At 43.2% G+C, this 18514-nt stretch overlaps 2 protein-coding genes across 2 annotated transcripts; one reads left to right on the forward strand and one right to left on the reverse strand.

The window, feature by feature from the left end:
* Positions 1-3561: 3561 nt before the first annotated feature.
* Positions 3562-6012, reverse strand: LOC119536081 (septin-7-like). Its single transcript, XM_037838684.1, has 2 exons — positions 4357-6012; positions 3562-4118 (listed from the first exon to the last, which is right to left on the reverse strand). The coding sequence occupies exon 1, from the start codon at positions 5874-5876 to the stop codon at positions 4722-4724; it is 1155 nt and encodes a 384-aa protein (XP_037694612.1). The 5' UTR covers positions 5877-6012; the 3' UTR covers positions 3562-4118; positions 4357-4721.
* Positions 6013-16474: 10462 nt separating this feature from the next.
* On the forward strand, positions 16475-18281 carry CAVIN3 (caveolae associated protein 3). Its single transcript, XM_037841293.1, has 2 exons — positions 16475-17076; positions 17646-18281. Exons 1-2 carry the CDS (start codon positions 16693-16695, stop codon positions 18045-18047), a joined length of 786 nt encoding a protein of 261 aa, XP_037697221.1. The 5' UTR covers positions 16475-16692; the 3' UTR covers positions 18048-18281.
* The last annotated feature ends 233 nt before the right edge of the window (positions 18282-18514 follow it).

Consider the following 18514-nt stretch of genomic DNA (forward strand, 5'->3'; position numbering starts at 1 on the left):
TGAGCATAAATGTTTGGAAATGACTAGAGGTGACAGAAGCACATATTGTGAGAATACTTAGTGCTGAATGGTGTGTGAATGTTGCTGAAAGCGGAAGTTTATAGTCACTTATGTCACCAGAAGGAAAGCTGGAGGTTAAAACAAGGGAATGTGTAACACAATGAATCTTGTGGTGGACAATGACTGTGATTAGCTGTACAAATATAAAAAAGTCCTTTCATGAACTAGAACAAATGTATGACACTATTATAAGGAGTTAATAATAGAGGGGTATATGGGAAAAATATAACTATTGCAAACTATGGACTATAGTTAACAGTAATATCTTAATATTCTTTCATCAACAGTAACAAATCTACCACACCAATACTATGGGTCAATAATAGGGGGTGGAGGATAAGAGATATAGGAGGATTTCGGTTTACTTTTTTATTTTTATTTCTTTTTCTGGAGTAATGAAAATGTTCTACAATTGATCACGGTGACGAATGTACAACCATGAGACGATACTGTGAGCCACTGATTGTATACTTCAGATAGTTTGTATGGTGTGTAAATATATGTCAATAAAATTGCATTAAAATATAATTTTAAAAAATTGCATGCTCCAAAAATTAAAATTCCTTATTTATTTTTTTCATAGTCATCACTTCTCATTTCCAAGGCAAGACAAACTCATGGTGAACATCCTGATCATTTTCACTATATTTAGACAGAAAGAAATTTTGTTATTTCAGCAGACATGATTTTTATAATACTTCCCCAATGAAGGTAAAATCAATAACCAATAACATTCCCCAAATCAAGGTAATCCATGTTTGAATGCATGATTTTCGAGAGTGCTGATCCATTCCCTCTACCAGAGGGTCATGGAGCAAGGGACCATTTCAGAACTACTGTTTTGTGTCCTTTCCTACCAATTTTAAATGGTCCCAAATGCTGAGGGAGGAAATAGCTTCTCTACTAACTGCCCTGTAATTTCATTTGCATTGATCACTTCTTGTCAAAAAGTGGATTTTAGGCTAAATGGGAGAACCCCGGCGTATTGTTATGGAAAACTTTGGCATTTGGGGCAGCACAATCACCGAATAGGATGGTATTATCTAGAGCTATGTGGTCCAGTATGGAAGCCACTAGCCCCATGTGGGATGTGCATAGTGTGACTGAGGACTAAATTTTTAATTTTATTTAATTTCAATTAATTAAAATTTAAATTTAAATCACCATATGTGTCTAGTTGCTATCATATGGAGAGTGCAGGGTGTGTCAGTTTGGATATATTATGCATCCCAAAATGCCATGTTCTTTGACGTAATCTTGTGGGGGCAGACGTATTCATGTTGATTAGGTTGGAATCTTTGGATTAAGTTGTTTCCATGGAGATGTGACCCACCCAACTGTGGTGATAACTCTGATTGAATTATTTCCATGGAGATGTGGTCCCGTCCATTCAGCGTGGGTGTTAATTTAATCACTGGAGCCATATAAAAGAGCAGACAAACAGAAGGAACTCAGTACTGAAGCTGACATTTTGGAGAACGCTATTTTGAAACGCAACCTGGGAGCAAGCAGACGCCAGCCATGTGCCTTCCCAGCTAACAGGCGTTTTCCAGATGCCAATGGCCTTTCTCCAGTGAAGGTGCCTTATTGGTGATGCCTTACCTTGGACACTTTATGGCCTTAAGACTGTAACTGTGTAACCAAATAAACACCCTATATAAAAGCCAATCCATTTCTGGTATTTTGCATTCTGGCAGTATTAGCAAACGGAACACAGGGCTAGAGAAACCCTTCAAGGAATTAAGGAGAATGGGTCTCAGGTCACATTACTTGCATAGGGCAACTAGATTGTGTGTGTTCAAGTGGCTCTATAATATCTGCATGCTTGTCTTGGGGCCGTGGATGAGAGGGCAGGGAGCTCATGCATGGTACTCTCCCCTTGGCTTCAGAAAAGTACAGCAAAGAACAAAGACGGCCATCTCAGTAAAAGGATGTGGGGTATCCTTCCCATATGGGGACAGTTTGGGGGATTATTTCTAGCTCCTACTCAAAGAATGCCAGCCAGCCCCTGACATCCTGCCATAGTGGTGACCCAAGGTTGTTTGCTCTAGGACAGATCAAGTACCTGCAAATCGGCCCCCACTGGATCCCCAAATTCCCAGAGCATCTCTGCCCTTCTCATCTCCTTAATTTTCCTCTTGCTCTTCTATTGAATCTGCCTGGGTCACAGGTTGGGTTGACAGATAAAATACAGGATGCCCAATTAAATGTGAATTTTGGATGAACAAAGTTTTTTCTTTTTAAGTCTAAGTATGTCCTAAGTATTTCATGGGACATATACACACTAAAAAAGTATTTGTTGATTATCGGAAATCTAAATTTAACTGGACGTCCAGTAGTTTTATTTGCTCATCTGGCAACCCTAGTCGCTGGAAATCTCCTGTCACCAGCATTGGTGCAGCTAAGGTCCCAGGCTTCCTGAAGTAGTTTGCGGAGTTGAGTAGCATCTAATTCCAACCAGAGGAAGGCTTAATACACATCCAACACCAACTTCCTGCAAAGTACTCTGATGGATGCTCTGGAGGCAGGGGGCTGTAACTCCCTTGGCCTCAGTCAATGTCTATGTGAAATGGCGATGACATTTAATCTGGACAGGGCTCAAACCCTGACTCTTCCACTTACCAGCTGTGGCTCTTGGTCATGTCCCTTCTCCTCTTTGAACCTCACATCTCTTCCACCAGCTTCTGAGTGGTGAGTGAGAATAAATAAAATGAAAAGCATATGCAAAGAATTGTGTGGCAGTTAGTGGGTTTTCTTCAGTACATCTGATCTTACTGGATTCTGACTGCTTCTCCAGTCTGCCGTGAGGTTTTTGGTAGCACAGCTGATTTGTCTGAGGAGTGAGCCCCTGGAGCAGCTGCCTGCGTGGGGTCCCAGCTTGGCTGATTACCAGCGCTGAGACAGGGCAAATCACCTCACCTCTGTGTTCCCTAGTTTCCTCACTGTGAAACCTGAGAGTAACTGTGACTATCTCAGAAGCTTATTGCCAGGATTAATTGAGTTAATATGCATGAAAGGCTTAAAACTGCCCAGAAAAAAACAATGCTGTTAGAAGTCAGTAGAGCAGCTTTCCTCCTGGTGGAGATGAGGAGGTGAAATGTAGTAGAGAAGGAGCATAGGGATGGCTTCCAGAGTGCTGGGAATAACCCGTTTCTTGTTCTGGATGTAAGTTTCACAGGTGTATACAGGTGAATTTGTGAAAATTCATCAAACTATATGCTTAAGATATGTGCATATTGTCTGTGTGTTAGACGGATATTGTGTATGGATATAGGCCTGTTTTAGTTTCCTGGCTGCCAAAGCAAATACCATGCAATGGGTTAACTTAAACAATGAGAATTTTTTTATTTTATTTTATTTTATTTTATTTTTTTTATTTTTTTATTTTTTTTTTTTTACATCACAACTTTTGTTTATTATGTGAATTTTTACAATACAAACAAAAAAAATACAGAAATGCAATATATGAATACAGCTAAAAGCAGATGGTGACTTTTTTTCTTTTCAAGAGGCCATGATTCCCATTTCTAGTAAAATAAAGAGACTGCACATAGGTAGAAACAGGTTGGTCGTTAGCTTCACAATTTTGCCTAGAAATGATCTATAAATGCATTTTCCCCCTGCTACTTACCATAAAGTGTAAAAAGGGAGTTAAGGGAAAGTTTCCTTGTTGGTTCCTACCATATGAAAGATGCTATACTCTATTTTAGCAAGGCCAATATATGGAAAATATCTAAATTAAATGTTATTACAAAAATGAAGCAGTAATGAGATTCTGGCTAAAGAGGGCACTAAATGAGAATAGTATATATTTAAAAGAATCCAAAACAAACAAACAAACAAAAAGGCTGTTATAAAAAAGCTCTAGGTGCAGTGTAAGCATATAGGTTTTTTTCCATGTGTATTTTTAAACAATGGAAGTGTCAAAAAATAGGGTCAACTGTGTTAGACTAAATTACATTATTGTATAGGCTGCATTGAATGGAACTTCTGTATTATAATTATCACAGAGAAGCATAGTTTGCATCATATTATGGCAATTGATCCTCAATGAAAACCTTCCATTGCTCTTTTTCACTCTAATTATTATTCTTGTTATTTTTGTGTGTGTGCTAATGAAGGTGTCAGGGATTGATTTAGGTGATGAATGTACAACTATGTAATGGTACTGTGAACAATCGAAAGTACGATTTGTTTTGTATGACTGCGTGGTATGTGAATATATCTCAATAAAATGATGATTAAAAAAAAAATAAAATAAAAAAATAAAAAAATAAAAAAAAAAAAAAAGAAAACCTTCCAGAGTCCTTTTATTTCAGAATATCCTGTAAACAATCAAACCACCAGAACATGATTGTACAACAGTAAAATGTTCTCTTGCATTAAATTGAAGACATCTGTTTTTTTTTTTCAAAAAAAAAGGGGAAAAACATAGGAAAGGTACTTAGAGCTGTTACTTTCTAAGTACACAACAACCCTAGACAATTCAAGGCATCTTAATCTCCATCAAGAACAACAACAACAAAATAGTAAGTTTGTCATGCTGTTAAATCCATCATTATGGATAAAACTGGTGCAAATTGGTCAAACGGATCCAACAAACACTGATGTCCAAGCTGGCATATTGGCAACTGATACGTAACTGGTGGTCAACAGAGGGTTTAAAAGATCTTCCCTTTCTTCTTGTTCTTTTCCAAGGTTCTTGAAGAGTTCTGTTGTTCTAATATACGTTGTTGAGCTTCCCAGTTTGCTTTCTCATCTTCAAACTGACGATGTTTTTCCTCTAGTTCTTTGTGCTGTGCTCCCAAATTCTTTTTCATTTGCTCATGGCGCCGTTGAAGCTCAGCTTCAGAATCCTTCAGTTTCTGAACTTTTTCTTTGACCTTCATCTCAAACACCTGCTCCATCTCCATCTCCATCTTCTTCATCTTGGCTACATGCTCCCTTCTTTCTTCCTCCATCTGTGCCAGAGAGCTCTTAGTAAGTTGTCCTTTATTCTTGTTGTTATCAACTCCGTTGTAAGTCACAGCTGCCAGTTTTCTGCTTCTGTAGTTCTCATAGTGTACATTATTAGTGACATCTTTCAAGTCTTGCATGTGCGTTCTTATCAACATATTTCTCAGAATTGTAAAATCACAATGTTCACCATTTTCAACTTCAGCAACACCCCAAGGATACTGCCTTCCTCTGACCCTTTTGCCATTAACTTCAATGATAGTATTACTACCCACCACAGCAAGAGGTAAACAGTCCTTTATCTTTTTAACAAGCTTATTTTCTTCTTCATCATCTGTTTCAGGAAATTCATATATTTTAATTTTATGTTCTTGGATTTCTTTCATTATCTGTTTTTTAAACTGTTGGCACTCCTCTGGTGTGAGTGTGTCTGCTTTGGCAATAAGTGGGATGATATTCACTTTTTCATGTAAGCGCTTCATAAACTCAATATCCAATGGTTTAAGTCCATGTCCTGAGGGAGCAATGAAATACAGACAGCACTGCACCCTGTTGTCAGGCATTTGTCGTCTGTTCACTCGAGATTCTGCATTTAGGTAGTCCTCAAATTTACTATCAATGTAGTCGATGACAGGCTGCCAGCAATTACTATTATCTACTGCATCTCCAAATCCCGGGGTATCAACTATTGTGAGCAGCAACTGAACACCATCTTCTTTGATTAAAACTTTGGATTGTTCCACCTGTACAGTCTTTTTTATTCTATGGGAAGGACCTGGATACTCTGGAGAATACAAATCTGTGAGAAATAATGAGTTGATTAACGTTGACTTTCCCAATCCAGATTCACCTACTACCATAAGTGTGAATTCAAACCCTCTCTTCACAGATTTTCTGTATACTTGATTTGGGAGATTTGCAAATCCCACATAGCCTTCAAGGTTCTTCTGTTGCCATGGTGCTGCTGTTGACGCTCCTCTCCTCAGCAGGAGCGGATCTCGTACTGTAAACAATGAGAATTTATTGGCTCACAATTTTGAGACTAGAAGTCCAAAATCAAGGTGTCATCAAGGCCACACTTTCTTCTGGAAGACTGTGCCATTCTGGGGTTGGTTGCCAGCAATTCTTGGTCTTTGGCTTTTCTGTCACATGGCAGTGCACATGGTAGCCTCTCCAGGCTTCTGGGTTCTGTTAACTTCCATCTTCTGGCTGCTCCCTGTGACTCTCTCTCTCTGTGACCCTATAAGACTTTACAAGGCCTTCAGAATTAGGATTAGGACCCATCCTGAATCATCTGGGCTGCACTGTAACTGAAGCAACCTCATCAAGAGGTCCTATTTACAAGGGTTCATACCCATAGTAATAGATTAAGTTTAAGAACACGTACATAGCTCCAAACCACTACAATGTCTCTTCCCAATTTTTTAAAAATAGAACCTGAAAATTAGCAAAAATTTCTGAAAGAGCTTTAGATTTTTAAAATCTGTGGAGTTGGTGGGGTCCAATCTGACATCTCAAGGAAACCCAGCTAATATCTAGGTTACAGGCAGAATAAACAGAATATTGCACTAAGATTTATTTTTTTATCTGCTTACTTATTCATAATGAAGGAAGGGTGGAGTTGGCAAACAGGAAGGACCAGGGAAGGATGAGGGTAGGGGGATCTAGAGGCTCGGAAGGGGTGGTGGGATTTGCTTGACTGGATGGAGGAGAGCGTGGCTCTGGATTCACTTTCTTCTGTCTCCTTCCCTGTCTTCAGAAGTCCTCTGTGCCTGGTCCAAAGCTCTCTGATGCACCCCTGAACTCTAGATTAGGGATGGCATTCTCAGTGCTCAGTTGTCTGAGGCAGGAGTGGGCTTCAGTTGATGGAGAACTATTTCTTTTTCTCTAAAGAAATTTCGTGAGCCATGGGACATTGATTCCACTTTTTATGGTGGAATTGAATCCATGCAGGATTCAATTTTTACCAAAATTTGACGAAAATAGAGCCATCAATCAGGGATGGCCTAATCCCCTGCAGAGATTCATTTGTTTTTCCTCTTTCTCTTCCCACTTTATTTAATTTTAATTAGTTTAAATTTAAAAACTGATACTTGATTCGATATTGAAAGCCTTTAGGTACAGTCACAATGATTTGGATAGGTGAATACACTTTTTCAACTGTGAATATTATGAAATCTAAATACAGATAAAGTATTTTCTATAAAAATTTAGCATCTGAATTGAGATGTTTTGTGAGTGTAAAATAAACACTGAATTTCAAAGGCTTCATATGTAAAAAAGAATGTAAAAAAATCTCAATTAGTTTTTATATATGTTGAAATGATATGTTGAATATATTGAGTTAAATAACTTATGTTATTAAAATTAATTTTGCTTGTTTCTCTTTGTTAATGTGGCTACTAGAAAAATTTAAATTATATACATGAGTCATATATAGTCATCCTGGGCAGAGCTGAATTGGAACTATATTTGGTCTTTCTCATGGTATTTGTGGTTATGGCACCAGGCAGTGGTAACACTTGGTGTGTCTACCCATGAGCCACATCCCTAACCTGTGGAGACCAACGGCTTCTCCGCAGGCCTTCTCCAGTGGTCTTAGCCTTAGAACATGCCCAGTATTTCCCTGGGATCCCAATCTGTCTCCTTATCTCCCAGGGATCCATTTGTACTTCGTGGTAAATCCACCAGGTTCCACTAGGTGGCACTGTAATCTGATTTCCTGAGGAAACTTCAATTCTTAACAAGTGCAAAAAGCAGTTTCCATTCTTCTTTTGAGGATTCACATTTCAATTTTTTTTTTTAAATTAACCTTCACAAATACAGTAGCATCTGGACTTTACACTTTTCTGTCCCCATAAGTTTTCCCATTCTAGATGGAGCCGAATAGGTATGTAGAACAGTTACAGGCCCTGAGGCATCATTACTCCCTCCTAAATCACCCTCCCAAACAAATTTGCCTTTGACTGAGTCTACTTTTGCTGGGGACACAACTCTAGGACCAGTACCTTTTCCTCTGCTCTGGTCTTTTTCTCGCGGTCCAGGCCCGGAGCAGTCCTCTGCACTCCTACGGGGCAAGAGTGTCTTGCTCATTATTCTCTAGCTCATCCTGTGACTTGGATGCAATTTAGCAACAGGAATGGCATCTTTAACAGATGCCCTGCCTATGTCTCAATATTTCCACATTCAATCCCCTACAATAATGAGGAGTTATGCTTAAGGTGCAGATCCCACAAATGGGGCAAATAGCAGGCAGTAGATTGATTTTGCATAGCATATTATCTTCATGGGAACTCAGTGCAGATTCCTGGGATACTAAAATACTGGGGTATTAATCTCAGGGATCATTCTCATTAAATGGGTTAACTTGTAGACCTATTAAAACATTTTTTTACGCTTTTCAGAGCCTCTCAGCTGCCATCCCTGGCTGGTTTAGTGAATGGATGATTGTGCATATGGTCTGGTTCTTAGCAGCTTCCTGTTTTTCCGCTTCTAAATGCCACTGCATTGCCCCTGCCTACAATAAAAGAAAAATAAAATAAAACCCACTAAATCCAAACAGGGTGCTTTTGTGTTGTGCAATATTGCTGAAGCATAACAAATTCCCCAAAGTGGAATGGGATGGGGGAGTCAATGCTATTCTTTGCCCAGGATGGCTCACCTTCCCCACTTTTCTAGCTGAGCTGATTAGTAACTATCTCTTCTATAGACACCAAAAAAAAAGAGGGTTATTTTCAAACAAAACGTCATAACTAAACAGCATCCAACCAATGTAATGCTAAATGTTATAAGTAGATTTATTTCTAGTTTTGATAGGGTGGCTCATAATGATTTCTCCTTCTCCAGCACCCTCAGGGGGGGGATGTTTGTGCTAAGATAAAGGTAACTGCAGGACTCCAGCTTATAGATACAATGTCCTGTAAGGTAGGTCACAACCTCTCTGGGGTGGCTGTCCATGGCACTGGGTCACGCCCATCTTTAGTGGCTCATTCTATTTCTCAGTCCAGAGGGCTGCCTATGAGGTAGGGCACACCATTCCCCAGTGACTTGCCCTGTCCTTTACTGTGTGGGTGGTGAAATATGTTCCTGGAAATACAATGAAAAATGTTCTGGGATTAGAGATGGTAGTTGACGAATGCCCTATTAGCTCAAGATAGAAGGTTGCAGTCCTCTGATGGTGGCTCCTCAGTGATTTGTCTTACTAAGAATGCAAACCGAAATTCAGTTGCGGTCTCCCTCCTGTCAGAGTGCAATGAATCCCTCCGATTACAGAAAAAAATTCAATAGAGTCTTTTCAGTAACTGTTCCCAGGCTTTTTGCCTTTTGGGACTTTCCAGGACATTTTTGCAGAAGGAACCTAACTCCTGAACCCTGACAATTGGCTCCAACAGCAGTAACATCCCCCAAAGTCCTGGGCTCCTGTCGACATCTCTGTGCATGGCGCTCTGACGCACCCCGTGTGCCTTGGCCAAGACATCCAGGTCGCAGCATGTTGATTGACTTACTTCATTGTTAAATTATTCTTTCTGCCCCTAATCCTTTTGGTGGGTGTCTATATATGATACAAAGATAGTGGTGGTGAGTGAATAATATGCTAGATGTTTGCCGTAAAAGGCATCCCCAAACTTCTTGGTCATAATATTCCATTTCTGAATCTTCCATCCATTCTGTTATTTCAGTTTCTGGAGGCAGTACAGAATCTCACTTCCTGCTGCCCCAAACTTATAGCTATTTTAACTGCCACTGGTACAGAGCTTCGTCACTGTGAGGAATGAATGGCCTTACTCCTTCCGTACACAGGATGTCCCTGACAAAGGGTGGAAGGTAAGGCTTGTCCACTGAGGCTCATTCCCTGTTAAATGAGTGGTTCTGTCTGTGCCACATGCTGTAACCTCTGATTCAAAGGTTATGTCCCTAGAGGATGACTCACTTTTTCTGGGCAGCTGAGAGTGAGGCTCTGGGTCAGGGGTGCCTCTTGTACAATTAACTCATATAGCCATCTCCCATCTGCTCATAGACGTTTTTTTCCATTTAATAACCAAAGACTGTTGGGCTATTATGTGAGACAAAGGGTTCCAATTCACAGAACAACCTGGCAACCTCTGGTGAATCCAGAGGCATCCAGTAGTAAGCTAGCACTTATCTTTTCAAAATTTTTTTTAAATTTTTTATTGAGATTGTTCACATACCATACAACTATCCAAAGATCCAAAGTGTACAATCAATTGCCCATGGTACCATCATACAGCTGTGCATCCATCACCACAATTAATTTTTTTTTTCAATTTTTAGAACATTTTCATTACTCCAGAAAAGAAATAAAGACAAAAAAAGGAAACTCAAATCCTCCCATATCCCTAACCAACCCCCCCTCCATTATTGATTCATAGTTTTGGTATAGTACATTTGTTACTGTTGATGAAAGAATGTTAAAATACTACTAACTGTAGTATATAGTTTGCAATAGGTATATCTATATTTCCTATATGCCCCTTGTTCTAGTTTGCTAATGCTGCCGGAATGCAAAACACCAGAGAAGGATTGGCTTTTATAAAAGGGGATTTATCTGGTTACACAGTTACAGTCTTAAGGCCATAAAGTGTTCAAGGTAAGTCATCAACAATCGGGTACCTTCACTGGAGGATGGCCAGTGGTGTCTGGAAAACCTCTGTTAGCTGGGAAGGCATGTGGCTGGCATCTGCTCCGGAGTACTGGTTTCAAAATGGCTTTCTCCTAGGATGTTCCTCTCTAGGCTTCAGCTTCTCTCCAAAATGTCACTCAGTTACTCTTGCAGCATTTGTCCTCTCTCAGCTTCTCTAGAGCAAAAGTCTGCTTTCAAAGGCTGTCTCCAAAATGTCTCTGTAAACCGCAGTTCCTTTCTCTGCTCCTGTGCATCCTTCAAAGTGTCCCTCTTGGCTGTAGCAAGCTCGCTCCTTCTGTCTGAGCTTATATAGTGCTCTAGTAAACTAATCAAGGCCCATGCTGAATGCGTGGGGTCACACCTCCATGGAAGTTATCCAATCAGTTATCACCCACACTTGGGTGGGGCACATTTCCTGGAAACAACCTAATCCAAATGTTTCAACTTAATCCCCACTAATATGTCTGCCCCACAAGATTGCATCAAAGAATATGGCTTTTTCTGGGGGACATAATACATTCAAACTGGCACACCCCACTATTATTAACTTCTAGTTAAAATGTCATACATTTGTTCTAGTTCATGAGAGAGATTTCTAATATTTGTACAGTTCATCACAGACATCGTCCACCACAAGATTCATTGTTTTATACATTCCCATCTTTTAACCTCCAACTTTCCTTCTGGTGACATACATGACTCTGAGCTTACCCTTTCCACCACATTCACACACCATTCAGCACCGTTAGTTATTCTCACAACGTGTACCGTCACCTCTGTCCATTTCCAAACGTTTAATTTCACCCTAGCTGAACATTCTGCTCATAGTAAGCAACTGCTCCCCATTCTTTAGCTTCATTCTATATCCTGATAACTTATATTTCATGTCTACGAGTTTACATAATTAGTTCATATCAGTGAGACCCTGCAATATTTGTTCTTTTGTGTCTGTCTTATTTCACCTAATATAGTGCCCTCAAGTTTTCTTTATCAACCCATTTTTTTTAAGACAGTTTTGTTCACACACCATACATTCTGTCCTAACTAAACAATCGTTGGTCCCTGTATAGTCATGTATTTATATATTTGGCACCATTGCCACTATCTATATAAGGACATCTCCATTTCTTCCACAAAGAAGGAGGAAGAGTCAAAGAAGGCAGAGAGACAAAAGAAAAAGAAAAAAGAAAGAGAAAGAGAAAAAAAACAAAAAACATGACAGCAATTGTCTTTTAAAAGCAGAATAATTCTCAGGTGCTAGAAGCACTGCCTTTGTCCCAAATCCTAAACACTTCTGCTTTATTTTTCCTTGTAGGATTTGCTCCCCACTCCACCCCCACCCAAATATCATCCTGGTGGGAGAGGCAGAAATCACAGAGACCTCAAGTCTCATCTTTCCTTCTCAGCTGCCCAGACTATGGCTTGTAACTTGGTCAGAGTCAGTCTCTAGGGCTCTCTATTTAAAGTATGTGGCCCTTTGGATGTCTCAAAATACGAGTGAACAAGAATTCCAAGGTGGGACATATGCTGACTCCAAAACCTGAACACTCTCATCAGCTGTTGTTCTTTGTTGTGGTGGGTGCATTACACATGCTTCATTACCTGACCCAGGCTTCACTACTACTACCCCTAGTGACTAGCCCCAGACCTGACTACATGTACCCATTCTCTCAGATCCAAGGTTAAGAATTCAATGCCTCTGCCACTTTTGTTTAAGGGGTCTTCACAACATCATATAGAAGGGCACCTAACCACTGAGGAAAGAAGGACACTAGGTTGCAGAATGATACCCTCTAAGGCACTGTAACATGATCTGTCTCCTCCAGAAGTTACTCCCCCCTAAAACACACACACACACACACACACACACACACACACACACACACACACACACACACACACACACCTCATTTGAAGCAAAAGAAGTCACCAGATGTTCTTGGTACAGGTAGAGACAGAGGCTCCCAGTGAGCAGATCTTTAGGATCCCTCTTCATTAGGCAGATATATTCCAAGGAGGCCCAGCCTTGAAGAAAGGTGTAGTAGATCTTCTTCTTCTTTTTATTTCAATAAAGCCAACCCTTCCTCAGTCTGCGGTGCTCTGGGGAAGGGATGGTTCAATGACAAGCAGGGTGGGCAATACCTTAGTTTTAGGTTTTAAAAGCATTGTTAGCTCAACCACATAGCATTCTCCCCTAATTTTTGCAAGACCCATTATATCTGGGCAATTATTAATCTAATTTTTTATGTTCTACTAGGAATCTCCAGCATTTATTAACTTTTCATACTGTTGTGGCTCAAACGTGAGTCCTTGCCCAATGTGCACAGATCTAATCAGCAGACACTGGGATACTGAGAAGAGAAAGAGTTTATTTAGCAAATACTGGCCTTACGAAGACAGGAGGATAATATTTTCCTCCATCTGTCTTCCCTAGCTGGAAAGGTGAGGGATATTTACTGGATTAAACAGAGGGTGGTGGAGTTAGGGATATTAGGGCTATTGGCACATTGGGATTGGTTAGCAAACATTCAAGTTAATGACTGCAAGTTGGTTATTATCATTGGTTGATGGGATCTATTGTCCTGAGGAGTGGACTTATGATGTTGCCGGAATTTATGATGGTCAGACCTCCTGCTTTCTTTCAAGTTGGGTGTTCCTCTTTTCTGGTGTCTCTGCCCACTTTGATTTCACTCGCTGAGTATTTTATGCCCTGGGCTCACCTCAAGTTCAGGCCTGTTCTTTTCAGCGCATGTCCACTAGTTTCATTTAGTTCTGTGTAGAAAGAAGAAAGCAGGAACTTGTTCTGGGGTTAGATAAGTCCCTCATTATTCATAAAAGAGGAAAGTGAAAGTTTTAATAAGTTAGTAAGGGAGGGACAATTTTAGTGGGTTAGAACGTGGCAGTTTCAGTGTGTGATTTTTACTATTAGAGTTAGGCAAAGTTTTCTCTTGGGTTAACTTTCTTTTTTTTAATTTTTATTTTGAAATACTTACTTTCAAACTTACAGGACAGTTACAAAAATAATATATACCCCAACAGAGAACTCCAACAAACCCCTACCCACCACCCACCCCCAGATACCCAGATGCACCAATTTTAACATTTTGCCATCTTTGCCATATCATTCTATATCTATCTATCCATCTATCTACCCATCCATCCATCCCTACATTTTCTGAACACTTGAGTGTAGGTTGTCTATGTCATGCTCCTTGAACATTTAATACTGCCAAGTACATTTCCTAAGAACAAGCATATCCACTTAAGTGCAAGGTTAACGTTCATTTAACTGTGCAGGTGTTCTGGCTGAAGCTGTTGAAAACAAGCATTTAGCTATGGGGTGTGTAAGAGGGAATTTTGGAGAAAAGAGAAATGCAAACTTCTGCAACCTAGTTAGGGAGGGAGCCGTTTTGGCAGTGGGGGCTATGAAAATGGGTCAGAGTCCACTACAATACAGGTCTTCCAGAGAATGAAATTAGGAGGCTATTTACGGGAACCCCATATTCTCAGGAAGGGGATATTGTGATACTGTTGGTGGTTAATCGGTGGGCTTCTGCTTTTAATGCCCATGATAAAGGGCTTGAGGGATTGAGGCTCAGCCATGCTCCTGATTTAGAGAATAGAAACCTTTGAACTAAGATCAGGTTACACTGTCTTAGGGGGTATCATTTTGCATGCTTGCTTTCTTCTTTTCTCACTGTCACAGGTAAGTGCGTTATTGTTTTTTCTTGGATACTCAAGGTCACACTACTCTAAGTTCTGCCAATCTGGGCTTTGTTGACTCCAGGCATTTCTGGGTTACCCCATGTTACTTTACCCATCTCATGGGCTTCCATTTTCCAGCATCAGCCAGTTCCTGTGGCATTTACACTTGAATTTTTGGGGAGATCAGTAGAACCATCAATGGCACTATTATTAAGTTTTAAGGTCCTCCTTGTTCTACATATACAGAGAAGAATTCAGCAGGTCTTTGAAAAATATCTATCCAAGTAGTTCTTGTTTCCAAATGCATTGGACTCCCTTAGCACCATTCTTCAAAGCTGGTGATTCTTTCACAGCTTTCCTGTAATAGATATTTTTGATTGCCTGCCCAGCATACAATCCTTCATTCCTAGGAGTATCCAGATTTTTATACAGATATCTTCTTTTGCTCCCATACCACTCATACTCCTGGGGAAGCTGACCATACCCTGCTCCAGAAGTGTGACTAATTTGTCAAAAGGTCATTATCTGCTGTCCTCAGTGATCAGTTAAGAACTCAGACCTAAATACATCAAAGCACAACACTTTCCTAGCCATAGGATTTGGTCCTGGATTGGCCATGTAACCCATAGAAGACAAGTGGAAATTTTCTGGGGGCTTCTGGGAAACAAATTTCCTATATTCTAAGAGTCCCCTCTTTCCTCTCCATCTTGTGCAGAGATGTGAGGCCTGGAACTTCTGTTGCTACCTTGCTCCTAACCTGAGAATGAAGAAGATGCCTTCAGGAAGGTGCAGTTGAGAGAACTGCAGGGAACTAGATTTGGAGGTGTGACTGACCCACACTTAATCATCACTCCACCATTGGCCTTTGTCAATTATATTTGAATTGGGATTTCTGTTTCTAAGAACTGTTTGAATTCGGTTTTCTTTCCCTCAGAAAACCCATTGGCACATTCCCAATTGGTGTCTCTGGGCAAATAAAGATCCACTGGAAGAGACAGTGATTCTCATCAGGCTCTCAAGGGAGTCCATTTTCTCTTGAGTTGAGCAGAGAGGGACCAGGCAACATGACTTTGTATCTGAAGTCAGGCATCAACTTAACATCACTAGATTTCCATCAATAGTTGCCCATGATGGACTATACATCTGTGAAGCTCTGCTCGGGTCCTTTGAGGCCCATGTAACTATTCTTTGACTACACAAGTCTCTTCCACCATTGTTATGGAATGGGCCTCATAGGGTGGGTTAGGAGAAGAAGGAGAGAGATCATCAGGATCAGTGAATTGTCTAGGTCTCTGGACCAACAATCAGCTTGCTGAGTATTGCTGAGATAAGGCCTGGGGTTTTCCAAATTGATACTAAAAATTCATGATTTCAGCACTAACTACCCCCTCCATGCCAACTCTCTCCCTCTCTACAGCAGAAAGTTCAAATCTTCACTCTCAGCATTTCTCTGGAATTACCTATTTCCAGGGAAAATCAAAAGTACCAGGCAGAGACACAATAAAACTCCATCAAAACAGACTACCAGCACCTACGTCCACTCATAAGAGTTTCATAGAAGAGGTGTCCAGCTTGCCCTCCTAGTTTGGGGTTGGGTGGGTGAGGCGCTTTACACATGAAGCCCAAGGAAGAGTGGAGGGGCCAGGGGTGGGACGGGGAAAGACCCAGAAGAAAAACTGCTACCCAACAGTAAGAATTAGAGAAGCAAGAAATGAGGGCCTGTGGTAAAGCCCTGGCAAAGACTATTAGGAAAACAACAGAGGCTGCCCCGCCTGCCCGCCCACGTTGCTCAGCTTGGTCACAAAATAGGGCCTCGGGCTAGCCAGTCCCAGATCAGTGGCGGAATGTCCCAGAGGCCGCCCGAACCCAGTCTTCAACGGTGTGGGGAGTCTAGGGCGGGCAGAGGCGGAGGCCTCTCTGGGATGCCTTTGCCTTGCTAACAGAACAGCAGTTTCCCTGCCCACTTGAAGCACGAAGTAAAATTTTTCGTGGCTCCCCTTCTGCGGTAGGGAAAGTATGTTCCATAAAGAGCCACACCGGGAAATTGACGCCAAGGACGCGAAACAAACGCAAAGCGAGAGGCTTGCGTGGGCGCGGTCCTGCTGAACCCAGTTCCCCGCAAACAGCGGGGCAGGGCGGAGCAGAAGGGGCACATTTCCCACGGACCCTGCTGCGGACATCCCGCCCCCGGCCCTCCCTCCCGCCGCGCGAGAAGGCCAACTCCGCCTGCCTGAGTCACGGCTGGAGCTGGGGAGGAGCTGGGGAAGGCGGCTCCCGGCCAGAGCGCAGCCAGCGGACGCCGAGAAAGCGGGCAAAAGGCGATCGGAATCATGGGGGAGAGCGCGCTGGAACCCGGGCCTGTGCCGGGGGCGCTAGCCGGGGGCCCCGTGCACGCCGTGACGGTGGTGACCCTGCTGGAGAAGCTGGCCACCATGCTGGAGGCACTGCGGGAGCGGCAGGGCGGCCTGGCTCAGAGGCAGGGCGGCTTGGCGGGCTCCGTGCGCCGCATCCAGAGCGGCCTGGGCGCGCTGAGCCGCAGCCACGACACCACCAGCAACACGCTGGCACAGCTGCTGGCCAAAGCGGAGCGCGTGGGCTCGCACGCCGACGCCGCCCAGGAGCGCGCCGTGCGCCGCGCTGCCCAGGTGCAGCGGCTGGAGGCCAACCACGGGCTCCTGGTGGCGCGCGGGAAACTCCACGTCCTGCTCTTCAAGGTCAGTGACCTCAGGCATCCCCCCAATCCGGGGCCTTTACCCGCCTCTGGGACACCATCCGGGGGCTCCCTCCCCATCCGCCTGCCACACCCACATTCCTGGCCCCACTCGCACTCCGCTGCTGCGCAACAGACTTCCAGAGCGGCACCGACTTCCCTCAACCCCAGCCCCATCCCTCCTTCTCAAGTCGGAGTCCAGCTTCTACAGTCAGATTAGCTCAGGCCGCGTCCAGATTTTGATCTGAGCCCCAAATGAAAATAATGCATCCCGCGGCAGTTCGTTACCTCTAGGTCTTGCCCGTGCGGCCACCATCCTCCCTCATCGCAGGCTCCTAACCATGTCCCACTTACTTCCTATACTTCTGCCATTCGCCTGCGGCCCTCTCTCACACCCACCGCGCTGCCCACCTTTTCACGCCTGATTTCTCTCTCCCACTTGGGCTGTGGAGGTAAAGGGTGAAGGCGGGTTCCCCTTGTGTTATTGAGGAGTGAGGCTTAGGCCGGTGTCGGGGCTGGGGCTGCGGAGATGCTTTTGCTGCTGGGGTCAGTGCTGTTGTCCATCACATGCAGGAGGAGGCTGAAATCCCAGCCAGAGCCTTCCAGAAGGCGCCAGAGCCCTTGGGCCCGGTGGAGCAGTGCGAGCTGGGCCCAGAGGTACCTGAGGCCGAAGTTGGGGAGAGCTCAGACGAGGAGCCCGTGGAGTCTCGGGCGCAGCGGCTGCGGCGCTCGGGGTTGCAGAAGGTGCAGAGCCTGCGAAGGGCCCTTTCGGGCCGGAAAGGCCCTGCGGCGTCAGCAGCCACACCCATCAAGCCGCCTCGCCTTGGGCCGGGCCGGAGCGCCGACAACCAGCCGGTAGCCGAGCTTGCGCAGGAGCCCACGCAGGAACCGGAGCCTCTCCAGGACACCGAGGAAGATCCCGAGAGACTTGCGGCTGCCGAAGCGGCTCTGCACCCAATAGAGAGTGCAGCCTGATGGGTGGTGCTGTCTGCTTCCCCCCTGTGCCTATGCCTTGTCCCAAAATAAATCCTCCTCTCAGAATGCAGCACTCACGCCCAAATAAGGAGGAATTCTGAAGCCACACAGCGCAACTCAAGCACACCCCCCCTTCCCGCCTCCTTCAGCCTAGTACTCTGTGTCCTTTAAAAGAGGAGCGGCCACTCACACCTCCTGCTTGTGCTCGCCATTAATAAAAATAATTTCACTTAATTCGTACTCGTGTGAAGGGATGGGGGAAAAGGGTGCACAGGGAATAAGGCCCGTGTTGGAGCCTGGAATGTGATTTGAGTTTTAAACCCACGATTATATGATTTTTCTACTTTCCACTGAATCCTGGGCTGGACTCCAGAGACATAGAGAAATATCCTGCCGGCCACCTGCACCTTTAAACACTCTTCTCATAAGGACATGTAATCCGAATTTTTTTCCTTAAACTTTTTATT

Source organism: Choloepus didactylus, chromosome 6, assembly GCF_015220235.1.
Source record: "Choloepus didactylus isolate mChoDid1 chromosome 6, mChoDid1.pri, whole genome shotgun sequence".
Lineage (NCBI taxonomy): Eukaryota > Metazoa > Chordata > Mammalia > Pilosa > Megalonychidae > Choloepus > Choloepus didactylus.

Bases quoted from the DNA above. Each gene is read 5' to 3' on its own strand.
- LOC119536081 (XM_037838684.1), bottom strand. From the start codon at position 5,876: ATGGTAGTAGGTGAATCTGGATTGGGAAAGTCAACGTTAATCAACTCA.
- CAVIN3 (XM_037841293.1), top strand. From the start codon at position 16,693: ATGGGGGAGAGCGCGCTGGAACCCGGGCCTGTGCCGGGGGCGCTAGCC. The intron at 17,077-17,645 runs GTCAGTGACCTC...CATCACATGCAG, and splicing joins TCCACGTCCTGCTCTTCAAG to GAGGAGGCTGAAATCCCAGC.